At 43.1% G+C, this 22,514-nt stretch overlaps 1 protein-coding gene across 9 annotated transcripts in view; it reads left to right on the forward strand.

Moving 5' to 3' along the window:
- Positions 1–22,514, forward strand: part of RIN2 (Ras and Rab interactor 2) — a 229,881-nt gene that overhangs the window by 147,617 nt on the left and 59,750 nt on the right. For 5 of the 9 annotated variants that reach the window (XM_041732119.1, XM_041732120.1, XM_041732121.1 and 2 more), the window contains one exon: positions 17,089–17,189. The exons of 3 other annotated variants lie outside the window; for them this stretch is intronic. In XM_041732119.1, coding sequence (XP_041588053.1) covers positions 17,089–17,189 — 101 coding nt within the window. Of the gene's footprint in view, positions 1–17,088; positions 17,190–17,468; positions 17,592–22,514 lie in introns of all 9 variants that reach the window. One more of the 9 variants, XM_041732123.1, reaches the window with a different exon arrangement.

The raw sequence follows: 22,514 nt of genomic DNA on the forward strand, positions 1-22,514 counted from the left end.
GTTTGCATTCCCACCAACAGTGTAAGAGGGTTCCCTTTCTCCGAATCTTCGTCATTATTTGTTGTTTCCTGAGTTGTTAATTTTAGGCATTCTAACCAGTGTGAGGTGGTATCTCATTGTGGTTTTGATTTGTATTTCCCTGAGGCCTAGTGATGTTCAGCATTTTTTCATGTGTCTGTTAGCTATTCATATGTCTTCTTTGGAGAAGTGTCTGTTCATGGACAGTGACTCACTTTTCTGATTTACCTATCTACCCATGCTGTGCATTGACATCATCAGTGTCCCAATGTGTACTTTCCCACCATCAGGAAGATTGATCTTTGCAAATTTGCACCGAACAGTTGCTGTTGTTTTATCTGTAGCTCAATTAAATTAGTGGACTGAATTATTAATATAACAATTGCAAGAATTGATTTCACCAGTATATATTAGGCATCCCTTATGTGGCCAGTTGGACAAGATGCCGAATATGCTGACATCAAAAGCATTGGTTTTATCCTCTGGGTTCCCATTAGAACCTTGTTCCTTGTATGGGCTTTCAGTCAGGCCAAGGAGTTTGTTAGAAATGTGGAATCCCAGGCCCTACCCCAGATCCAGGAGTCAGAACCTGCATTTTAATGAACTCCCCAGGTGATGCATGTGCACGTTCCACTTTGAGAAATACTGGTCTGGTGGATATTTTCTGTTAGTTTTATTTGTAGTGGTGATAAGAGAGTTGCAAACCTCTTTATCAGTGTGTGTGTGTGTGTGTGTGTGTGTGTGTGTGTGTGTGTGTTAGAGGAGATGAGACCAGGTTAGCATTGAAACACTGTGTCCAAATCTGGTCACACAAACTAAACCAAAACAGCCTTGAAATCATCTGCACCCCCATATACCCATTATGTGGGAATACTAGGGAGAGGTAAAGGCCCTGAGGGCTGGTGAAAGCACCTGGATGTCTAACGTAGAAGAAATAGCCTAAGAGGTTGTGCTGTGAATTTATAGCAAAAAGAAAAGCATTGGTTGGGTTTTCCAGTAGCAGATTCAGAGACAGTATGTGAATACCAGTAGACTATTTTGGAGGTGATCACAGGGACTCAGGTAGAAGAGTGTGACAGAGAAGGGAAGGCAGCCTCTGGGGCTTGGTCTTGGAAAACTGTGTAGTATCAGTGTAGTCCCTCCAGGGGGAAGAGGCTGGGGTATTCATGAACCAGATGTCACCCTGCTCTGAGTTCCTCTGGCCAGAGTATCCACAGGCCTTGAGGAGAGTCTTCTAGGTATTTGCAGAGGAAAGCCATCACAGGCTACAGGAGCAGTGGCCTCCCAGGGTTATGGGCAGGGCACTAATCATACCTGCTAGCATATCCTATCTGAAATCCTGAGTCCAGGCTGCCTCCATGGACCTATGCATCAAAGCTCCAGTTCCAGATGAGGAACAAACAGAACTTTGGCATTTTAACAAGTTTCAAAGCCTCAGTGATTCATTGCCTCAGTTTTATTAATCATCTTCACAAGACCAAAATGACCGACCTTCACATTTTCTAAAAGTCCAAATTCCCTTTTCATAATCCCTCCACCTTCTTCCTTCCCTAAACTAAATAGATGTGCTCAGAGTACATTATCATACTCAATTTACAGAAAATAAGTTTTTAAGGTTCTATTTCAAAATTTTCACTTTAATGTTGCAAGTCACAAATTCATGCTTCCTCTTCAGTTCTTTCCCCTTTGAATCTTTACTCCATGCATTCCTAGTGGCTTTTTCGTGGTTTTGTTTTTATTGCAATTAAAACCAAGATTCTGCATACAGCAGTTATCGTCTCCAGAGGCCATGTCAGCATCCTGATAAGTCAGCATTTCTTTAAGAGTTTCTGCAGAACATTGCTTCACTGAAATAGTCATCAGCAAAGAGTAGTAGGGCAGTAGGCCTGTGGAATCCTGCAGGCCCCGTTGTTTTCCTGGTGGCCCACTCTGCACAGCAGCATCTTAAAGGTTCCTAGGAGCCCACCATGACTTTGTTCAAGTGAATGTTTAACCTGATTTCATTGGATGCTTCCAGTGTTAAGGGGGCAGTCACCCCATTTGGAAATCCCACCTGCTCACATCTTACACTGATGGTATTGGGCAAAAAAACACTTGGGGAAGTGCTAATTTGAACATATCCCTGGACTCTCTTGGCATTTGACCTTGGTAAGCACTTGGAATGGGTTGAATAGCAACAGTGGGGCACCGGAAATTATAGCTCAGAGCTTACTCCCTTTTTTGTAACTAGAAAAAAAAAAGAGAGAGAACACTTCCCTATATATAAACTGATGTTTTGGAATGAGGAGGGCCTTCTATTCCATACTGAGGTCAACCCTGGCAGGCAGCTGAGAGGATTCATCAAAAAAGTTTGAATCCACCTACACTGTGTAGGTGTGGTGCCACTCTTCTTGGTAAGGCCCTGGCCTCAGGAAATGAGGAATGTAATTCCGTACCTCAGCCATGGCCATTGGCAGGATATCTTATTTCCTTTGTTTTATTAAGGCCTACACCAACCAGCTGATGTATCACTGGCTCTAGGTTTGGCAAATCTAAGTACCTGTCAGCAGAGTAGTAAATCACAGGGCCCACATGCTCTCAAGAAAATTTGTCTAATTACTGTGCGGTTAACTCCAGGCTCTACATATGAATCCCACCCATTGAATTACTCTTTTACTTCTATTTTTCCCGAAATGAAGATAGCTATTTTTCCTAAGGGAAGAAAAATATGCTTATTGCAGAAAAACTGAAAAATATAAAGAAGAAAGAGAAGATTACCACCACTAATTGCTCCATCTGGAAATGAGCCCTGTGTTTATGTGCTAAGGCATCTGGAATCTTGCTCTGTTATATTACACAAATCCATAGATAAATATATTACATAAATGGGCTCAGAGAATACATGCTGTTTTGCATCCTTTCTTCCACTTAATAATTTATCACTATATTGATATACTGACATGTATTATACATATCAATAAATATATAACAGAATCACCATTTTAAAATTTATTTTTGAGATAGAGTTGACATATAATGTTATGTTTTAGGTGTACAACATGGTGATTCAACAATTCTATATAGTACTCAGTGCTCACCATGATAAGTGTAGTTATCACCTACCCTTATATCACATTATTACAATATTATTGACTATATTTCCTATGCTGTGCTTTTATCTTCAGTACCTTTTTATTTTATAACAGGACGTTTGTACCTCTTAACCCTCTTCATCTATCCCACCCACCTGTCCACCCACCTCCCCCTGACCACCATCAGTTCGTTTTCTATATTTAAGAGCAACAGAATCGCTATTTCATTAACTGTGCAGTATTCTAATATATTGCTATACCACACTTTAACCAGTCCACTGTTGTTAGATATTTAGTCCTTGTTCACTATTATGAATGATACTGCCTCGAACATCCTTTACTATATGTCTGATTATTTCTTTGAATCAATTCCTAGAATTAGAAATGCTGAATCCAACAGTTTTCATACATAAATTGATGATGTATACATTCAGATTGTCTTCCAGAAAGGGTGAGTCATTATTTCTCCTCCACTGCTTGTAGAAAGCCCAGTGAAGCTCAGTAGGAAGCTAGAGGTGATAAAAGGGAAGTGAATGTGACAACATTCATGCCACTGCACCCTGAAATGCACAGAACGATGGCTGGTGATCAACAAGAATTTGAGTCAGAAGAGGCATTAAAAATTCATTGATTCCTTAAATTACACATGAGTAAAATCAGATGGTATTTGTCTTTCTCTGACTTTTTTCACTTAGCAGTATACTCTCTACTCCATCTACATCATTGCAAGTGGCAAGATATTGTTCTTTATAATGATTGAGTAATATTCCACTGCATATATATACTACATCTATTTAATGCTTGAGGAAGCTGAAGTCCAGAGAGGTTAAGGAACACTTCCTCCCTCATGCACACAGAAAGCCTGGGATCCACAATTAGCCAATGTCTTAGAATGGCCCTGAACTTCAGAGATAATTTCCAAAAGTCAAAACCGTAATTCTCATACAAATACTTAGTGACTGTGTGTCAAAGATTGATTTAAGTCATTAAAGAAAAAATCAACGGGATGTTAAAGCTAATTCCAAATGGCAGAGACTGATAAATAGTCATTGGACAAAAGAATCCCATGTTGAGCCAGCTGTTACATCCACTGTTAGCCAGCTCTGTGTGTCTAACTTTGCAAGGTTAGATGTAAGCTTGATACTGCTAATATTCAACAGTTTTTGGCCTTCAAACAATTGCAATTTCATTTGGCTCAGCCTAATACAAAAGTGGCTAAAGATGTCCAGGGCAATAAAATTAAAACCTTTTTTTATGTTTTCTGCCAAAAAAATATCATTTGCAACTTAACAATCTTCCACGTGTTCCGCATCTTACTGTACAGAGTTTGGGCTTTAATCAAAAGAAAAGACTGAAACAAAATGATGTTCCAAGTGACCCTTAGGTAGGTTTCTTATACAGTGCCTAACTATGACTTTGAAAGAGAACTTTTTTATATTGAGTTTTGCATAGTTTTGTTAACTGTAGGAACAAACCGTTTGTGGCTGAACTGATGTATGGATGGACAAGATTGATCTCCGTGGTAAATCCACCCAAAGCTCCGTTGGCCTTGGAGGTCCTCTGAATGCTTGAAGGCCAAAAGGGCACCACATTCAGATTTTAGTGCATATTTCCCATGGCAATGGGCTTCAACCTTTATGTTTCTCAGTGATCAGGGGGCAGAAGAACCTGCTCAGGATGCAGAAATCTGCCCTTGCCAGGCTTCCAGCCATGGTCAAGGTAGAATGCCTTCCATGAGAGCCCTATCACCTGGACAGGATGCCAGAAGGAGCCCAGAAGGCCTGAGTGCCTGCTGGTCATCTCACCAACCCCCATTTTGTAAACTCCAAGATGCTAATCCCCCACACAGCAGGTTTGTCATTGACAAGACAGCCAAACAAGCCACTAAAAACCTCAGGCTTCTCCAACTTGAGCTCCATGAAGGCGTAGATCAGTACATTTGAGTTCCAAGAGTCACGGATTTCTAAATGTATCATCTCTGAAAACATTTGTATGCTACAGTCAGTGGTGTGTCATAATTATAATTGGCAGCTCTTTTTTTTCTTGATGACATATAAAATAAGAGTGTGCCTTATAATTAACAGTACCTTCAATTTGATACAGCATACTATGTCTTTGTTTTTCTTCCTCCTCGCAGAACCTAATGCTTACTACATACTCTATAAATATTTTGTAAAAATATAAAGAATCAAATGCAAAACCGGATTTAAAATACAAATGCTGAAACTGACCAGGACTGTAGCAGACATCAGTGCTGACTCTGAGAACTCTGTCCTTTGTGGCCCTTCTGCCATTTAGCTTATTACTTAACGTTAAAACTCAAAACCACAAGCAGTAGGATGGTGATAATCTGTGACTTCTGAGTCCTTGAAGAATTTAACACAATACTGGTCTCAGTCAACTGACCAAGTAAATTAGGACCTCAGCAGAATGACTGGTCAAGATGTGGCCACACAAGTTGCTTCCATGTTTCATATATTGAACTACCGACACTGTGTCTCTTTAAAAAACTCCCTCCCACCCTCCGCCACGGATACACTAAATTTAAAGTTACATCAATGTTTGCAGAATCATTTCAAATATGGTGAAAAACAAAACTCAAAAAACTCTGAGCTCAGCCTCTAGAAGTTGCACAGAATGAGCAGCACCTATACCAGCACGGTCCTCCCAGGCCCTCACAGACTCTGTGTACTTAGTGTTGAATATCTGGTGATGTAGAGCCAATTTGGGCTTCTCTTACATGCCAGTAGAAGCAGTTTACAACTTAGTCATTAGAGGGATCATGTTTTAAAGCCAATGGCTTAAAAAAAAAAAAATAAAGCCAATGGCTTCTGCTCCATGAGAACTTAACAGTGGATCAGAAAAGAGTGCATTCCAAATTGAAGCCACCACATAGATAGTTGTTGATGGTGAATGGTTGAAAAATCTTGGACAGTGCCTTTTAATGGCTATTACCATGTCAGTCACTTCCCCACCAGGTCCAGCTGAGCTTCTCATGGACTGGCTGGAGCTCCACCCACTCCGTGTCCTGATTTAGCCCTGGTCTAGGAGGAAAATGAACAGGGAAGTTATCAAGAGGAAGGCAGAGGGGGAAGAGCACTCATTCATTCAACAACTCATGTGTGCCAGGGACTGGCCTGAGCCCCAAAGATACAACAGAGAGCAAAAAGATGTGGTTCTTATTCTGGAAGTAACATCTAGGTGGGAGCATCTGAGAGAACCTCTGGCTCTAGGAATAACCCACAGGCAGGAATATCCACTTCAAATGGTGGAAGAGGCCAAGAGTGAAGGTTGGGGGCTATCTTAAGTCTGATTCCTCAGAAATAGGTGCAGAGCTAAAGATTTGTATCAAAGTGGCTTATCAGGAAATGCTCCCAAGAGAAACCCAAAGTGGAGTGGGGCAGCAAAGAGGTCAGACAAGAGTCCAATTTCAAGCAAAGTCCCTCAAAGAAAACTTTGGCTACATCTTAAAGGGAGCTTGGGGACAGTATAAGTCTTACCTCTTAGTTATCTCCATCAGAGGAGAAGTAGCTGGGGCATTTATACCTCAGCACCTATCTGTCATTAGTCAAGGACTGACTCTGGGTCCTTTTTGGTCTCTGTGCCCCAGACAGAGCAGGTTCTGGCTATCTGAAAGCCATGCTTTGGCAAGGGCCTTGGGGCTGGCTGTGTAAGGCCAGGTTCCCTTCTCCTGACCACTCTTGAGAAGCATTAGGGTTCCCCCTCTGGTGGAAGCATTGGTCTCAGGAGAGGCCACTGTGCTGCCTGATATTGGTACGGGTTTTCAAATCTAAGAAGGTCCGAGAGGCTAAAAGCTATGAAAACCTGATCCTTCAACATCTTGAAGTATACCCAGAAGATATCAATGCACACAAAGGATACCAGGTCTTGAATTTCTTGGAAATCTCCTAATTTCAATTGTTTCTATCCACTTTAAGAACACTCATGCTTGTTGGGCCCCAAGAAACCCCATGGAATTGAAGTGCCCCTAGGGGCATAGCATGTGGACGTCTCTCTCATGAGCATTGTACAAGGAGCTGTGTTCCCCAACAGATACAGTCAGCCAACACATCCTGCTACCTTATTCCCACTCTGTACTTCCAGTACCCTCTGATTTTTGTTATGATGAGCAATGTAACCTGGTAAGCCTGCTCCCCACCAACAAATATAAAAATGTGCATCTGCTGTGGGCTTTGCTTGCATCACCTCCATGGACTCTTAAACTGCCCCAAGAGGCAGGTCTCAATATATCCTCAATTTACAGATGAGGGAATTTAAAGAGTCAAATGATTTATTCAAGGACCCATTGCTTAAAGCTGCAGAGTCAAAGGAATTCCAAGCCAGTCATTTAGCCAAATTCTGCTTTTAAATATTAGATTTGTTCACTTGTGTTTGTTTCCTCTAAATACTGCTATTTAGGAAGCACAATTCGACTGAGTAAACTTGAAGGTCTAATTGGCCAACAGTTTCTGAATGGGCCAGCATCTTGACCAGCAAGTAGAAAGGAGCTCCAAGGAGCAGTACAACATGGGAGACCTGCAGAGGCAGAAGGGAGTAGGGACAGGGACATGATAAAGAAAAGAAAGATTTGTTTCAGGCTGGGTCACCTTCCTCTTGGGGAAGGGCTTGGGTCTGTCCTTCAGTTTACATTACCACTGTTGATTAGGAAATTGCGGACTGGCTTAAAATACCACTCCTGGGAGAGTTTGGAGCTGCAGTTAGGTTAGGCATTAAGTCCTGGTTTGCGACATGGGGCTTTGCACAAGTGACTCCATTTGGAGCCTCATATTTCTGTTTTTAACACTGCTCTTTTTTTACTTTGAGCTAAAAACAAAAGGTTATTAACATCAAACCATTTGTTTCACTTTACTCAGAGGATAGTATGGGGGTGTGTTGCTTATCACCTTTTTCTGTATGTAAGTATGTGGATGTATTTTTTTTCTCTTAACTCCAAAGTAGAATAAAAAGATAGAGGAATAAAACGATAATGAATGTTGTTTTTTAGTAAATAGGAAGGTTCTGGCTATGATCAGGGGATTTTTTTTTAAATTTATTTATTTATGATAGTCACAGAGAGAGAGAGAGAGGCAGAGACACAGGCAGAGGGAGAAACAGGTTCCATGCACCGGGAGCCTGACGTGGGATTCGATTCCGGGTCTCCAGGATCGTGCCCTGGGCCAAAGGCAGGCGCCAAACCGCTGCGCCACCCAGGGATCCCTCAGGGGATGTTTTGAATCAGCAAGGCTAAGATGAATTATTGCAAAAAAGCTGTTGAGTTCATTTGCTCTCCATTTGGAATAAAGAAATCAAGGGCAGAGTTCTGTCTTCTGCCTCACTGGTCATCCCTAACCTTTGGGCATGTTTGAAGGTGACAGCCCTCTGGCACATTCCTTAGCCTGTAGAAGGCACCTTGAGGCAGATATAGCCATCCCAGAGTCCAAGGTTTAGGGGTTTGGAGAACTAGCATGGGCCATATTAGAGTTATCCCTCCCCTCCTTGTCCTTACTTCATACCATACATAAAATTATACTCCAGATAAATAAAAAAGCCTACTTATAGTAATATATTATATGTAAATGGGCAAAACTACATGTCAGTCTCAGCAGAAAAGAGGGGAAATTATTTCTAACTTGAAGATAAGAAATGTCTTCCTAGAGGTGCCTGAGTGGCTTAGTTAGTTAACTTCCAACTCTTTTTTTTTAAAGATTTATTTATTTATGATAGACCGAGAGAGAGAGAAAGAGAGAGAGAAAGAGAGGCAGAGACACAGGAGGAAGGAGAAGCAGGCTCCACGCCAGGAGCCCGACGTGGGACTCGATCCCGGGACCCCAGGATCCTGCCCTGGGCCAAAGGCAGGCGCCAAACCGCTGAGCTACCCAGGGATCCCAAACTTCCAACTCTTGATTTCAGCTTGGGTCAGGATCTCCGGGATTAAGCCCCACCCACATCAGGCTCCATACTCAGTGTAAAAACTACTTGGGGTTCTCTCTCTCCCTCTCTCTCTACCCCTCCGCTGCTTACTCACTCTCTCTCTAAAATAAATGAATAAATCTTTAAAAAAAAGAAAAGAAAGAAGAAAAGAAATGTCTTCCTAGACAAGTCAGTAAACAAGAGCCATAATGAAAAAATTTTGATTCTACGAACATTAAAAACTTAAGAGATTAAAAAACAAAAAGAAGTATGAAAGAAAATCTTTTAAATAAAGAGAAAAGCCAAGAAACTCCAAGATGGGCAACAGATAAATGAGGAACAATTACAAATGAACAACAAAAATAGAATCCGAGCAAACCACATTAAAACAATAAGAAGCCACTTATACTCATCAGATTGGCCAAGCTTGAAAGTTGATAAAATCAAACACTGATAAATGAAAGGAACACTTCCAAAGATAATGGAGCAGAATAGTTTGGCACAGCCACCTGGAGAACAATGTGGTGCCACCTCATAACCTCTTACATGAATGGAGCCCAGCATTTTCTGTGAGGTTCCACACAGTACACAAAGATGTTTAACACAGTCCACTTGTGACAGCAAAACACTGGAAATGACCTAAATGTCAAAATAGAATGGCTACATGGTATATCCTTATGTATATCCCCATGTGGTATGCCCCTAAGGTGGAAAACCATTCTCACTTAAAATGAATGAACTAGGCAGAATGGCTAAAAGAACAACTCAGGAAACAATAGATGTTGGCGAGGATGCAGAGAAAGGGGAACCCTCTTACACTGTTGGTAGGAATGCAAACTGGTGCAGCCATTCTGGAAAACAGTAGGGAGATTCCTCAAAAAGTTGAAAATAGAGCTACCCTACAACAGAGCAATTGAACTATGGGAGTACTATTCAGCCATCAAAAAAATGAAATCTTGTCATTTGCAATGACATGGATGGAACTAGAGGGTATTTTGTCAAGCAAAATAAATCAGAGAGATAATTATATGATTTTGCTTATATGTGGAATTTAAGAAATAAAACAGAGGAGTATAGGGGAAGTGAGGAAAAAATAAAACAACGAAATCAGAGAGGGAGAAAAACTGTAAGAGACTCTAAACTCTAGGAAACAAACTGAAAGTTGCTGGAGGGGAGTTGGGTGGGGGGATGGGAAAATTGGGAGATGGACATTAAGGAGGGCACGTGTAATGAGCACTGGCTGTTATTATGCAACTGATCAATCACTGAACCCAACATCTGAAACTAATAATATACTATATGTTAATTAATTTAATATAAATAAATTTTTTAACGCAAAAAAAAAAGAAGAATGAGCTAGGGCTTCATGTATCAATGTGGATAAATCCCACATTTCACTGAATGAAATCAGGGAACTACAGGACAATTCATCAGTACAATTCCACTGTGTAGAAAAAGCACAGAATGATACCATTCAAGAATGGTGTACACAAAACTGCTACCTCTGGGTAGGTGAAAAGGATTATGGGTAATAGTCAAGGGAGATTAGCTTTAACTACAACAATTTGTGTTTTTCAATGAGAATGTATTCATATATTATGTTTACAATTACAGCTAAATTTCAAAAATATAAATGCAAACACTCTTGGGGGATGTGACACACAAAATTTAGAAAGCAAAAAAATAACAGGGTTTTGAGATGCTCTACCATCATTTTCTAGACAGTCTTCTGCAAGTGGAAGGAAGGAGCCTTCATTATTTTGTCGCCCCCGTGGCGACAGTTCCTGGGGGCAGAGATCATCTGAAGGTTCGAAGGTCAATAAGGAGCCCATTAGTTTACAGACTACTTTAGAGGAGCCCCAACATGGGATGTGCCCACCAGACCATGATGCTCCCCCAGCTCAACAGAAACAGACAGGAAAGGGATTATTTGGGTAATGTGGTTTTTCATGACCTGGAGGTAGGTCTAATCCCACAGGGTTGATGGGACTGTAAAGGTGCATCACACCCCAAGGCCAAGTTGATGCACTGGAGGACTAGAAATTCCATAGCTGAGAGCTAAACACTTGACTTTTCCTATACCCTAGGTTTCAAGTCTTTGCCATATCTGCAGCACATCCCTTTTCACACCATGATAACATTCCTAGTTTGACTTGCCATTTGAAGAAGGCTGTATCAGAACTTGCTCGGTAAACACTTTCTCCTTTTAATTCTGCTCGGCCTTCAAGAGAATTTTTCTCCTTTATCTAACCCTAAAAGAAAGAACACAAGATTTGGAGTCCCTCCCCTTTCCCTCCCTCTAGTCTCCTGTGCGAGCAGGAATGGTGGCATCAAGACTTCTGTCCCTAGTCGGGGAAAAGAGGCATCTAGTGGGCAGATGTTGAGATTAGAGACTTCTGGGCAGCTGTCAAAGGACTTTGGACTCCACAAACACTGGCCTTTTGTAGGTCAGGTCTGCCCCAGTAATGAAATAGCCTCTTTCCAGGCTGGGAGATGTCTGTGTCTATTTGAAGTATCTCCTAGTATCACTCTGCTTCATGGCAATGCTCACAGTTAATAAAACAGAGAGAATTTAAATATGAACTGTGAAGCATTTAGGTGCTTGTCACAGTGTGTTTTCATCTCACCATCCTTTTTAACCCTCCAACAGTGCTTCTCCCGGGACGCCTGGGTGGCTCAGCGTTTTAGCGCCTGCCTTTGGCCCAGAGTGTGTGAATCCTGGGATCGAGTCCCACATCAGGCTCCCTGCCTGGAGCCTGCTTCTCCCTCTGCCTGTGTCTCTGCCTCTCTCTCTCTCTCTCTCTCTCTCTCTCTCTCTGGGTCTCTCATGAGTAAATAAATAAAATCTTAAAAAAATAAAACAAAACAAAACAGTGCTTCCCCCTAGTAGCATAAGCCTTTAGCATCAGGGATCTAAGGTGTGTGCCCAGATAGGTCCAGGACCCAACCAACAGGGTGTCAGAATGGGATTTGAAGGCAGCCCAAAGTTGTTGCACTCACCACTGGTCCGTGCTGCCAAACCACCAGGCATTTGCTGCACTAGACATCCTTGAAATTGTACAATGCTGTTTGCAGTGTGGCCCCTCAAAGGAGGTTCCCTCCTACGGGGAGATTACCAGAATGATTACAAAGTGGTACAAATTAGTGTAGACTCCCACTCTCGCCCGGGACACTGCAGACCCAGCCTTGCCCAGGCAGAGCCCTGGGTGTGATCTCAGATCACAGAGGAAAAGAACCTGGGCCTTCCTGGGCCTTCCTGATCCCTTCTCCTGCCAGTTGGCCTGGATGCCAGTTAGCATGAAAATCACCCATGTGAACCATTTAGGTTTCCTGTGCTTTCTTATGCACCAATGCTCATCTGTGAGGGAGATGGAAGGACAGAGGTTTCTGAATAGAATGAGGGAGGGGATCCAGATACCCAACTCCTGGCTTGCCTTCCTCTCTCCTGGTGTACACAGCAGCCCTCTCTGTGCCTGTGTGGGGATGTGAGCATGCAACCTCTGTTTCCCTGTGGAAGATAAAGAAGTACAGACAATGCCCTGGCTTTATCAGTGTGGACTCCATGATGCCTAGTGCTTGTCGGTGTCTGTCATAATTTGGGGACTTCCTCATGACTTGTAGTTTTCTGGAAATGATACAAATACTGTGCTTTTGATAGAACCACTGTCTCACTAATTTGGTGCCTTGGAACCTGGTGTCCTGTCTTACTCTGATTGCACAGAATAAGAGCCAGTTGGCTCTGTGGCTATCTTCCCAAGTGTCCACACATGTCCTGGGCAGAAAAATAGGGTTGTGAAGAGCAGTGCTTGCTTGGCAGGTGCTTAAGCAGCCCCCTGTCTTCCAGGAATTCTGGACAGGCACAGGGATGAGGTGGGGTCTTGGGTTGTGTAGGCAGATTTGGAGAAATTTCTATTGCAACACCAACTTTGATAAAGCACTTAACGTTGAATCTGCTGTTGTCTTTAACATGGGAAAGCTTAGTTTAAAACTGCCCCCTCTGTGGGTGGCAGATTATCTCTGTTTATCCTCAAAGATAAACAGCATTAAGAGCATAAGAGATGAGATCAAATATCTATAGGTATTAAAAACAAACATACATGTATCTGGGAACAATGTGGGGAACATCTTAAATCCAATCATTCACACCAGGGCAGACCTCAGGGAGGAACAGATGTTTAGGGATGACTTTTGCTGGTGGAGGGGCCTGCTGGGTATAATGACATCATTCAGAGAGTCTGTGCCATCAGATGGGTGAGCTAGGGCCAAATAGAAGATGAGAGTAGGTGACAAAATCCTCACCCGGTTGGGAAGGCTCTCATAGCCATGCAACCAGGTGCACCCTGTGTCCTCATCCACCTTTCTATCACTGAACTTTCCTTCTATATTTCAGGTAAATGGTGTTGTTCATCATTTGCCATCCGAGTGCTGCCAAACGAGAAACACAACTGCTAGGTTCTTTGTGTTTGGTTAGGTACACAGAAGGAAGCAAGTATGGCATGTGGAGGTCTAGGGATGCTACTGAAGGTGTCAGCAAAATCAGCATCAGGAGGAGCAGGCTGGCCAGAGAAGGCTTCTTCTGGGGAAGGCTATTTTTACGTTCAAATAAATATGGTGGCCATGAGAGATGATGGTGCCTAGAGACCTGTCTCCTTGCTGGGGATGGGAATGCTTGCTCCTAGTTTTGCCTGAGGCTGTGGGTGACCCTTCTGTGTGTGACTCCCCTGCCCAGGACCATAGCCATGGCCCAGAATGGGAGGATGACCCAGCACAGAATGGAGGACTTCAGCACAGACACTCAGACTACACCTTCACTTGTCCCACTCACTTCCACCTTCTCGGTCCTTCCAGCCCCTTCCATTTTCATACACATCCACCCTTTTTATTTTCCCAATAATTTTGATTATAAATAAATATACAGAAAATCACAGAGTGCTAAACACATCACTCAGCTCTGTCACATGTTATCATTTTGCCATTCCATTTTAAGAAATAAAATCTCAAAAAAAAAAGAAAGAAAGAAAATCTCACATGTAGGTGGTTGAACCTCTTTACCTATGAACATCTTCATCCATTCTCCTCCAGAGGTAACCACTATGCTGGACTAAGATTATAGCCCGTATATCACACACTGGAGTAGTCTATGTGTGTATTTATAAACACTATTGAATTATATAGTTTGGGATAGATTTAAACTTTATATACTGGATGTAACCCTTTTCAAGTGTTTTTTCTTCTATGAAAAGTTTTTAGCATTTAGTTTATATATGTGTTTATACTGCTAGCTCTGGTTCATTAATTTTAACTGCTATATAGTATTCCATACTTCAGTTTACTCATTCTTTTATTGATGGACATCTAAGTGCTTATAATTTGGTTTCCTTATGAATAATGGTGCAGCAAATATTCTTATAAAGGTCTCCTTGCACCCATGTGCATAGATTTCTCTAGAGAACATATCTAGGAGGTCTGTGTGTCATTGACTCTACAAGACATTGCCAAATTGCTCTTCAGAGGGTGCTCTACAAATAACACTCTTCTAACAGCATTTTGGATTCTTGTTTCCCCACATTCTCAAATATTGTCAAACTTTTAAATTTTTGCCAGTGGGATATGTATAACAGGGAACTCCTGGTCATTTTCTCTTCCACATCCCCAGTGCTTCTAGAATGTTCACCTACAGCTTGCATCCCAGACACACTTTGGGGACACATTAAGCATGGAGGACTTGGCCGGCCCCCCTTCTTCTGATGTCCAAGCTTTGGGATCGTGCAGAGCTATGTGCAGGGACCTTTTCTCCATCTCCACTTTCTCCTCAGATAATCTCTCCCCGTCACAGGGCTTTGGAATGCCAGCACATATGCCAGTGACTTCCATATGTATAAATATCTCCATACTGAATGTTAAAAGCCACTTACCAAATATATTTAATGGCCAATAAGAAAGTCAAGACTTAACTGACCCAATATCCAACTTGATTTCTTCCTAAAACCTAACCCTTACCCATGTCAGTCAAGGGCACTGCCACCTATCTGATAATCAAGTAAAAAAATGTAGGAGTTGAGTTTGATTCCTCTCTTTCTACCACTTCTACATTAAGTCAATCAGCTTCTATAAATTTCTGTTTTAAATTGTTCTCAGATTTCCCCCCTTCTTTCTAATTCCTCTGCTACCACCTTGGTGCAAGCCACCTGGACCACTCTTGCTTGGATCCCTACAGTTGCCTACAAACTGGTCTTGCTGCTTCTCCTCTTGCCCTTACAAACCACCTCTAGCCAGTAGTCAAAATGATTTTTTGGAACATACAATAAAGAAAATGCCTTTCTCTCCTAAAGCCCTTTTATGGTTCTTAGTGTAGAAAACTCAAATTTATAGATACTGTGATCTAGAATGCCAATGAGCCTCTGGTCCCCACCTGCCTCTCCTGCCAGTGCGCCCCGCCCCCCCAGCCTCTGGGACTTTCTTTATATGGAGGGGTCTTCTCTTGATCTTTTCATGGCTCCCTTGTCATTTAGGGCTCCATCACTTCCTCAAAGATCCACCCTCACCATCCCAATCTACCTACCCTAGAGTGGTGACAGCTTAGCTGCCTCGTACAGCATCACCTTGTTCTATTTTCATCCTGGCACTTCTCCGTGTTCAAGGCTGTGGTCTCTGCTCCACCAGAATGTCATCTGTATGAAAACTGTTAACCTTACTCTGTGCTTGTAGCATGAATTGGGTCCTCGTAAAGGTTTGTTGAATTAATGAACGAATAGATGTGGTCAACATTTTAGAACAGCCTGTAAGCTCAAATGAAGTTTCTGCCAGAGCCTGAGTGGGATAAAAGCTGCTTGAGGCAAGACAACACTTGTCTTTAGCTACAATAGTGATTGTCAAACTTTATGGTCCTAGGATTCCTTTATCCTATTAAAAAGTATGGAGGACCCCATAGAGCTTTGTGTTCATGATGGATTATAGCTACAGATGCTTGCTGTATCAGGAATTAAAATGGAGAAAATTTTGAAAACATTTATTTCAAAACAATAATAAATCTGGTACATGATGACATAAATAATATTTATGTTAAAAATCGCTATATGTTTTTAAAAATTAGTGGGCAGCGACATACTTGGAGAATAGCTGCTCTACACATAGAGTGCCTAGTTAGCACCAGAAAGGATTCTGTTTGAGGAGTAGTGAGTAGGTGGGCTCAAGAATTTAACCAGCCTTCAGGGACAGATGTGATCTCTTCCCAGGTATGTGGTTTTTTTTGTTTTTTTTTTTCCCAGGTATGTGGTTAAAGGATGCAAGCCCACATGAGCCTTCTGCAAGAGGAGGGCACATCTCCCTCTCCATTCCTCCTATAGTTCACTCACTCTGCACCCCATGCAGCCCTCTCTTTTCCCTTTCCTCTAAAAGTCTTCTTTATTAAACAAAATAAATAAAAAGCACAGACTAGGATGAGTAGTAAGCTTAATGTCTGGAAATTTATTGCAAACTATATATGTATTTTTAAAATGCTTATTTCTGGAGCACCCAGGTGACTCCATCAGTTAAGCTTTTGGCTCAGGTCATGATATCAGGGTCTTGGGACCAAGCCCCACCCCAGGCTCCCTGCTCAGCAGGGAGTCTGCTTCTCCCTCTCCCCCACCTCATGTGTGCTCTCTCTCTCAAATAAATAAATAAAATATTTTAAAAAACAAAAACAAATAGGCTTATTTCTGTAGCCAGACAGTGATTATATACATTTTAATTCAGGGAATTCCTCTTGAGTTTTGACTTTAACAAAATGAATGTGGAAGCCTGGTTTTACCCAGATTTGTTTATTCCTCTTTGTATTCATGTTGAGAAACCAAATTGGGTGTCATATCCTTTTTCTTAGGGCAGTACCGAAACCTAAGTTCTTCCTCTTTTTCTTTTAGAAAAAGCTGCTCCCACCCTCTTTATTTTTTCCCCTGGGTAGAGGAAATTCACACAGCCAGGATTTAAAAAAAAGAAGAAAAAAAAAAGGTGGTCTTCTCTGTGCTCCTACTGAAGTGGCTGAAGCTCCCTAAGCTCTGGGCACGCCTCTTTCACTGCCTGACGTCACACTATTTTTGTCTTTGAATAGCTCATTGACACAATCGTCTCGGAGATCGGAGAACTGAAACAGGAGATGGTGCAGACAGATGTCAGCCTGGAAAATGGACTGGAAGCCAGCGAATCCCACAGGTGACAGAGACGATCAGGTGCCGGGTGTCAGATGGGGGCTAAGTGGACCCTAGCAGCTACGAAGACTGTGATCTCAGTAGTTCCTTAAAAGTTTGGGAACTGGGAGCGTGGTGTCCTCTCCCAATGAAGCACTCTGTAGGAGGTGGGAGTGGCCTAGGAACCAGTTGTCTGTTTATTTTAATCACTTTGAAGGCACTTGAACTTTACATCCTCTCAATGCCTCCTGACACCAGAACCCGGAAACCTAAAGTTCTATCTGTTGTATCCACCTACTCACAGTGATGGAAACAGTAACGCAGCAGGATCCTTCGCGTGCAAAATAGAATTCAGTGTAGCCCGTGTCAGTCTCCAGAAGGTTTAAAGGGGAGCCCTAAAGAGGATGGACTCATTTTGCGTTCTCAGGTCAGAAAAATCCCTGGCGTTTACCATAGCCATTAGCCTAAAATGTGACCTAGTGTGTTGGAGGTTGGATGTGGTTGTAAATAACTAAGAAAGGGGGGAGGGCAATATGCTATGCTTGTCTAAGCATGACGTGTTATGTTTCGATCACACTTGATCTGAGTAAATTGTAGGCGACTGGCCTTTATCAGGAGAATGGGAGTGCAGAGGTCACGATGGGGTGGTAGGTTGGAGGAGGTCACTCCAACCTCATCTTAGCTCTTGAATGCTGCAATTCTTCGCTAGCAAAAGGCAACAATATAATCACTACAAAGTGACAAAGACTCCTGGTGCTTTGGAGGCCAGATGCATTATTAGCTTTCCCCTCTTTCCCAGGAAATGGGTCGAGGCAGTGTTGTGCCGTGTGAGGGTGAGATTCACGGAGTGAGTTTTGCTTGCAAGTCATGAGACATGCAGGAATCCAGCAATGGCAGGCGAACCAGGTGCCGCTGGTTGCCCAGGCAAGTTTCAAACCAGCCCAACTTGTTCCTTGCCTTAGACTGCCAGCGGGAGCAGGCAATTGCCAGGAGGCACTTTGCAGCTAGAAGGTGGTGCTTTAACTCTCCTGTGTCCCTGGAAGAACCCTATTCCTCCTTCGCTGTGGAAATGTGGCAGGCCCTCCATTTCCTTCCCTTCTCTACAAAATGACGGGGTAGACCAGATGGTCTCCAGCTCCTTGCAGCAACATCCTGGCATTCTCTGATTTCCCTGGACCTTGATGACTAATTTTTTTTCTCCACAAACTAAACAAATGCACAGTGATTTTTGTTTAAAGACTCTCCACCTCGCATTCAAAATAATGCCAGACTCCCTGGAAATGGAATTTTAGCCAGGGGATTTCCCTTTCCCCTTTGCATTCTTGAGCTAAAATTACAGTGGGAGTCCGGGTTGGTGAAAAGGGACAAAGAACAAAGCTTTAGTGGCTTGATTTCTCCTGCAGCCAGGGAGCACAACACTGCAAGGTAGTCCCCAAGCTCTGCAGATGACAGACACCAGTGGCAAGGCCCAGGGATGTTAGGTTTGCTGGAAGACGTGATGGTATGTCAGGTCCATCACATCACGATCTTGATGTCTGACTGCAGTAGATACTGGGCTGGGAGAGTTGGGCTGCCATCTCGTCTTTAACATCTCTTTTTCTTTTCAAATTTAAGAATGACTGTAAGCATCCCATAATAGCTATGTTTTTCAGATTAATGTCACTTATTCTTGAATGCTATGTTGGTTAACAATGAATTTGTGAAATTTCAGACGCATTTTACTTGGTGGGTTTTTTTAGTGGGAAAGAAAGAGAAAAGGCAAGATTGTCTTTATTGAACAATGAGTACGGTGTTTACCACATGTCAGCCACTGTTCTAAGTGCGTCACAGCTGGCATCTCATTGAGTCTCCTAACTAAAGATAGGAGATAAAGCTAAAGATGAGATAAAGCTTCAGTATGGCCCTCATTCTACTGATGCAGGACCTGTATGATTAATGAGGCTGTGGCTTCTGTGCTAGGGTCTCTCACTGATTTTGTCAAAACAGGGAGTCGTGACTTTGCTGCTAATTTCTCTCTTTTGCCTGATGATGTCAGGGTGTCCAGAGATCAGAGAGGTAGGGTAAAGGGGACCTTCCATTGTTTCCAAAATAAAAGTAGAGCAGAACTCTGGCCACAAGGAAACAGCAGGTCAGCCTAGCACAGAGCAGCCCAAAGGGGATGAGGGAGAGAGCAGAGTCACATCAAGTGAAACCCCTGTGGAGAGAAGAAGCGTTCCACCACCTACCCCCTGGACCTTGGCTGGGCACGTTCTGGTGGCTGCACAGATGCACTGACATCACCTTCCTTTGGGGCTTCCTCAGTGAGTGGGAGCTGTGGTAACAGCCTCACCTACCCCAGCCGCAGTCACCGCAAAGTATCTGTGGTCTCTTCATTTGTTGAACACTGGGTTAAGTGCCACACTGGTGCCCTACATCAGGAATGTTATCCCTCTACCTGCATTGGCTTTTGGTTGCTCCTTTGTGGTTAATATTGAGATAATATTTAACATTTTCATGTGTCATGGACCCTCTTCTCCGAATAATATTTTAAATGCATAAAGTAAAATATGCAGGAGGACACAGAGAAAACAATTCTTCTGCAGTAGAATGATAGAATTCTCCAAACGCATGATTTCACAGCATAGGTACTTCTTTATTAACTCATTAAATAACAAAGCCTAGGGACTACTGTCATCTGAAAGCAAAGACGGCCAGAAACAGTACTTCCTCACCAACAATGAAATGTTTGGGGTTTCTGTTGGTGACAGCATCAGCAACTACGGGAACTCCTGGGATTTGTTGTCTGCATTCAAAATGGGAGGAAGTTAGCTTCAGAACGTGGTTAGTGAAAGTAAAGATGTCGCTTTTCTATCCAAAGGTCAGTTCTTACCTCCTGACCTATCAGCGTCATCCCACACAGTTGATCTACCTCCCCTTCCATGGACACTTGATTGGCTTGGCTTTGGGACACCATACTCCCTGGTTTCCTCTCTCCTCGCTCGCTGTTGCTGGTGGTCTCCAGCTGGTTCCTTCTCATCTCCCTCCCTTCCTAACCCCAGAACACCCAGAGCTCAAGCCTCTTCTCCCCAGCCCCGCTTCTCTCTCCCTCTAACCTTGAACGAAATGCTTAAAAGTCTCTACGCCTCAGTGAGCACATCGGTGAAATGAGGATGATGATAATAGAGGCTGACTTAAGGGTGGCAAGAAAGATTGAGGTTTTTTTTTTAATATTTCATTTATTTATTCATGAGAGACACACAGAGAGAGAGAGAGAGAGAGAGAGGCAGAAACACAGGCAGAGGGAGAAGCAGGCTCTATGCAGGGAGCCGGACGTCGGACTCAATCCCAGGTCTCCAGGATCAGGCCCTACGCTGAAGGCGGCACTAAACCACTGAGCCACCAGGGCTGCCCAGATTAAGTGAGTTAATAGCTGTAAAGGACTTTGCACAATGCTGACAGTGGACAAATACAGCATGCTGTTGACTAAAAAGAGATCTGTAAAGTAATTTCTTAGTTAATCCCATCCAGTCTTGTGGCTTTTATACCCTGTGTATATGGACAATTCCCAATTTATATCCCTGGGTTGGTCCTCTTTTGAATCCAGGTGTTTGCAGCCAGCTATCCATTCAGTGCAGCCTTTGGCATCTCAAGCTTACAAAGACCAAGACTGAGCCCTTGGTTTCCTTTCACAAACCTGCTTTCTCCCTGGTCTTCCCCATCCCAGTGACCATGCCTGCAGGTGCTTGGGCCTCACAGCCATTGCTCTTGCCTCTCAGTCTCTCATATCCGTGCTCCATCTCTTAACTCCACACCTTGGCAGTTCTACCTGTAAGATCCCCCAGCAGCACCACTGCAGGAGATGCCTGCCCAGTGCCTGTACTTTCATCCATCCTGCCTTCCCTGGGCTGTTATTTAAGCAGCACAGAGAAGGATCTGACTTTTGTTCACCTAAATCCAAGTCATGTCACTTCTGTTCAAAGCCCTTCGGTACTTTTTATTTAAAACCAAATTCATCTGGGATGCCTGGGTGGCTTCAGTTGGGGCAGGCACAGGTTGAGTATCTGCCTTCAGCTTGGTTCATGATCCCAGGGTCCTGGGATCGAGTTCCGCATCAGGCTCCCCGTGGGGAGCCTGCTTCTCCCTCTGTCTGTGTCTTTGCCTCTCTCTGTGTCTCTCATGAATAAACAAATAAAATTTAAAAAAATCACCATGGCTTTTGAGATGCTCCGGGATCTGACTCCCCACCTCCCCCCCTTGCCCTCTTCTCTCACAACCTCTCCCCTCTCTGTCCCTCTCTCCAGCCCCACTGGCTCCTTGCCCAGAAGGATCCTACCCCCTGGCCTTTGCACTTATTGTTCCCTCTGCCTGGAATGCCCTTCCTCCAGGAAGTATTCACCTTTGGACCATCATTTCTTCTGTTACTTTAGCTGACTTCATTTTTCTTCAAAGAACTTGTGCAGATTTGACATATATGTTCACTTGCTTAAATTGTGCATTTTTTGCCTCCCAGCACTTGGAAGGAAGTTCATTGAGAGCAGAGGTTTGGTCTCTGTTCAATGCTGTTTTTTCAGTGCCTTAGAATAGTGTCTGGCATATAGCATACACTCAATAAATATAAATATTTGAATGGACAAATGAAAGATGCCAGCCCTTTGGAGATTCTAAAGGTACTAAAGCATCAGAAGCCTCCTGAAAAGAAAAAAAGAAAAAAAAGAAGAAGAAGAAGGCTCCTGCAGAAACAGAAACAAGACATTACCCTGTAAAGCAGATAGGGGACCCCAGCTGGTGCATAAAAAAATAGAAATTTGAAAATGTGCAGTGGGCCTTAAGTTTGCTCCCTAGCAAAGAAGAGAGACCAGAACATCTTCCCGCCCTGTGCCAGTGATGCTTTCTCTGTCACTTCTGGGTTATGAGCTGTTGTAAACATCTGCCAATAGAGGAGCATCTGATCAGATCTTCTCTATACCCTCTGCTAGTGTTTTACCAAAAAGAAGCTAGGAAGCCAGAAGAGAGAGCAAGGATTTCTTGTTGCTGCTCTCTCTAAAGGCTATTGATTTCCTCTTTCTCTCTGCTTCATTTCCCCCTCAAGACTAGAGTGTGTGTGTATGTGGGGGGGAAGCTTTGTGCTTTTCTCTCTCTCTCCCATGATTTTGCAGTTCACTTTTAGTTGGGGCAGGCACAGTAGGCATGATGTAGGTGGTCCTCCACCCTCATTGCCATCTGGACCCATCACCTCTAGGCTAAGACAAATCTCTGAAGTTTCCTTCGTTGTCAGGTAGAATAGAGGAATCAAACAAAGCAACTTCATAAGATGAGACTCAGGCTGGTTTTGCAGGATGCTGGGGGCCTGGTTGGATCAAGTCTTCAAAGG

This window comes from Vulpes lagopus, chromosome 18 (genome assembly GCF_018345385.1).
Source record: "Vulpes lagopus strain Blue_001 chromosome 18, ASM1834538v1, whole genome shotgun sequence".
Classification (NCBI taxonomy): Eukaryota; Metazoa; Chordata; class Mammalia; order Carnivora; family Canidae; genus Vulpes; species Vulpes lagopus.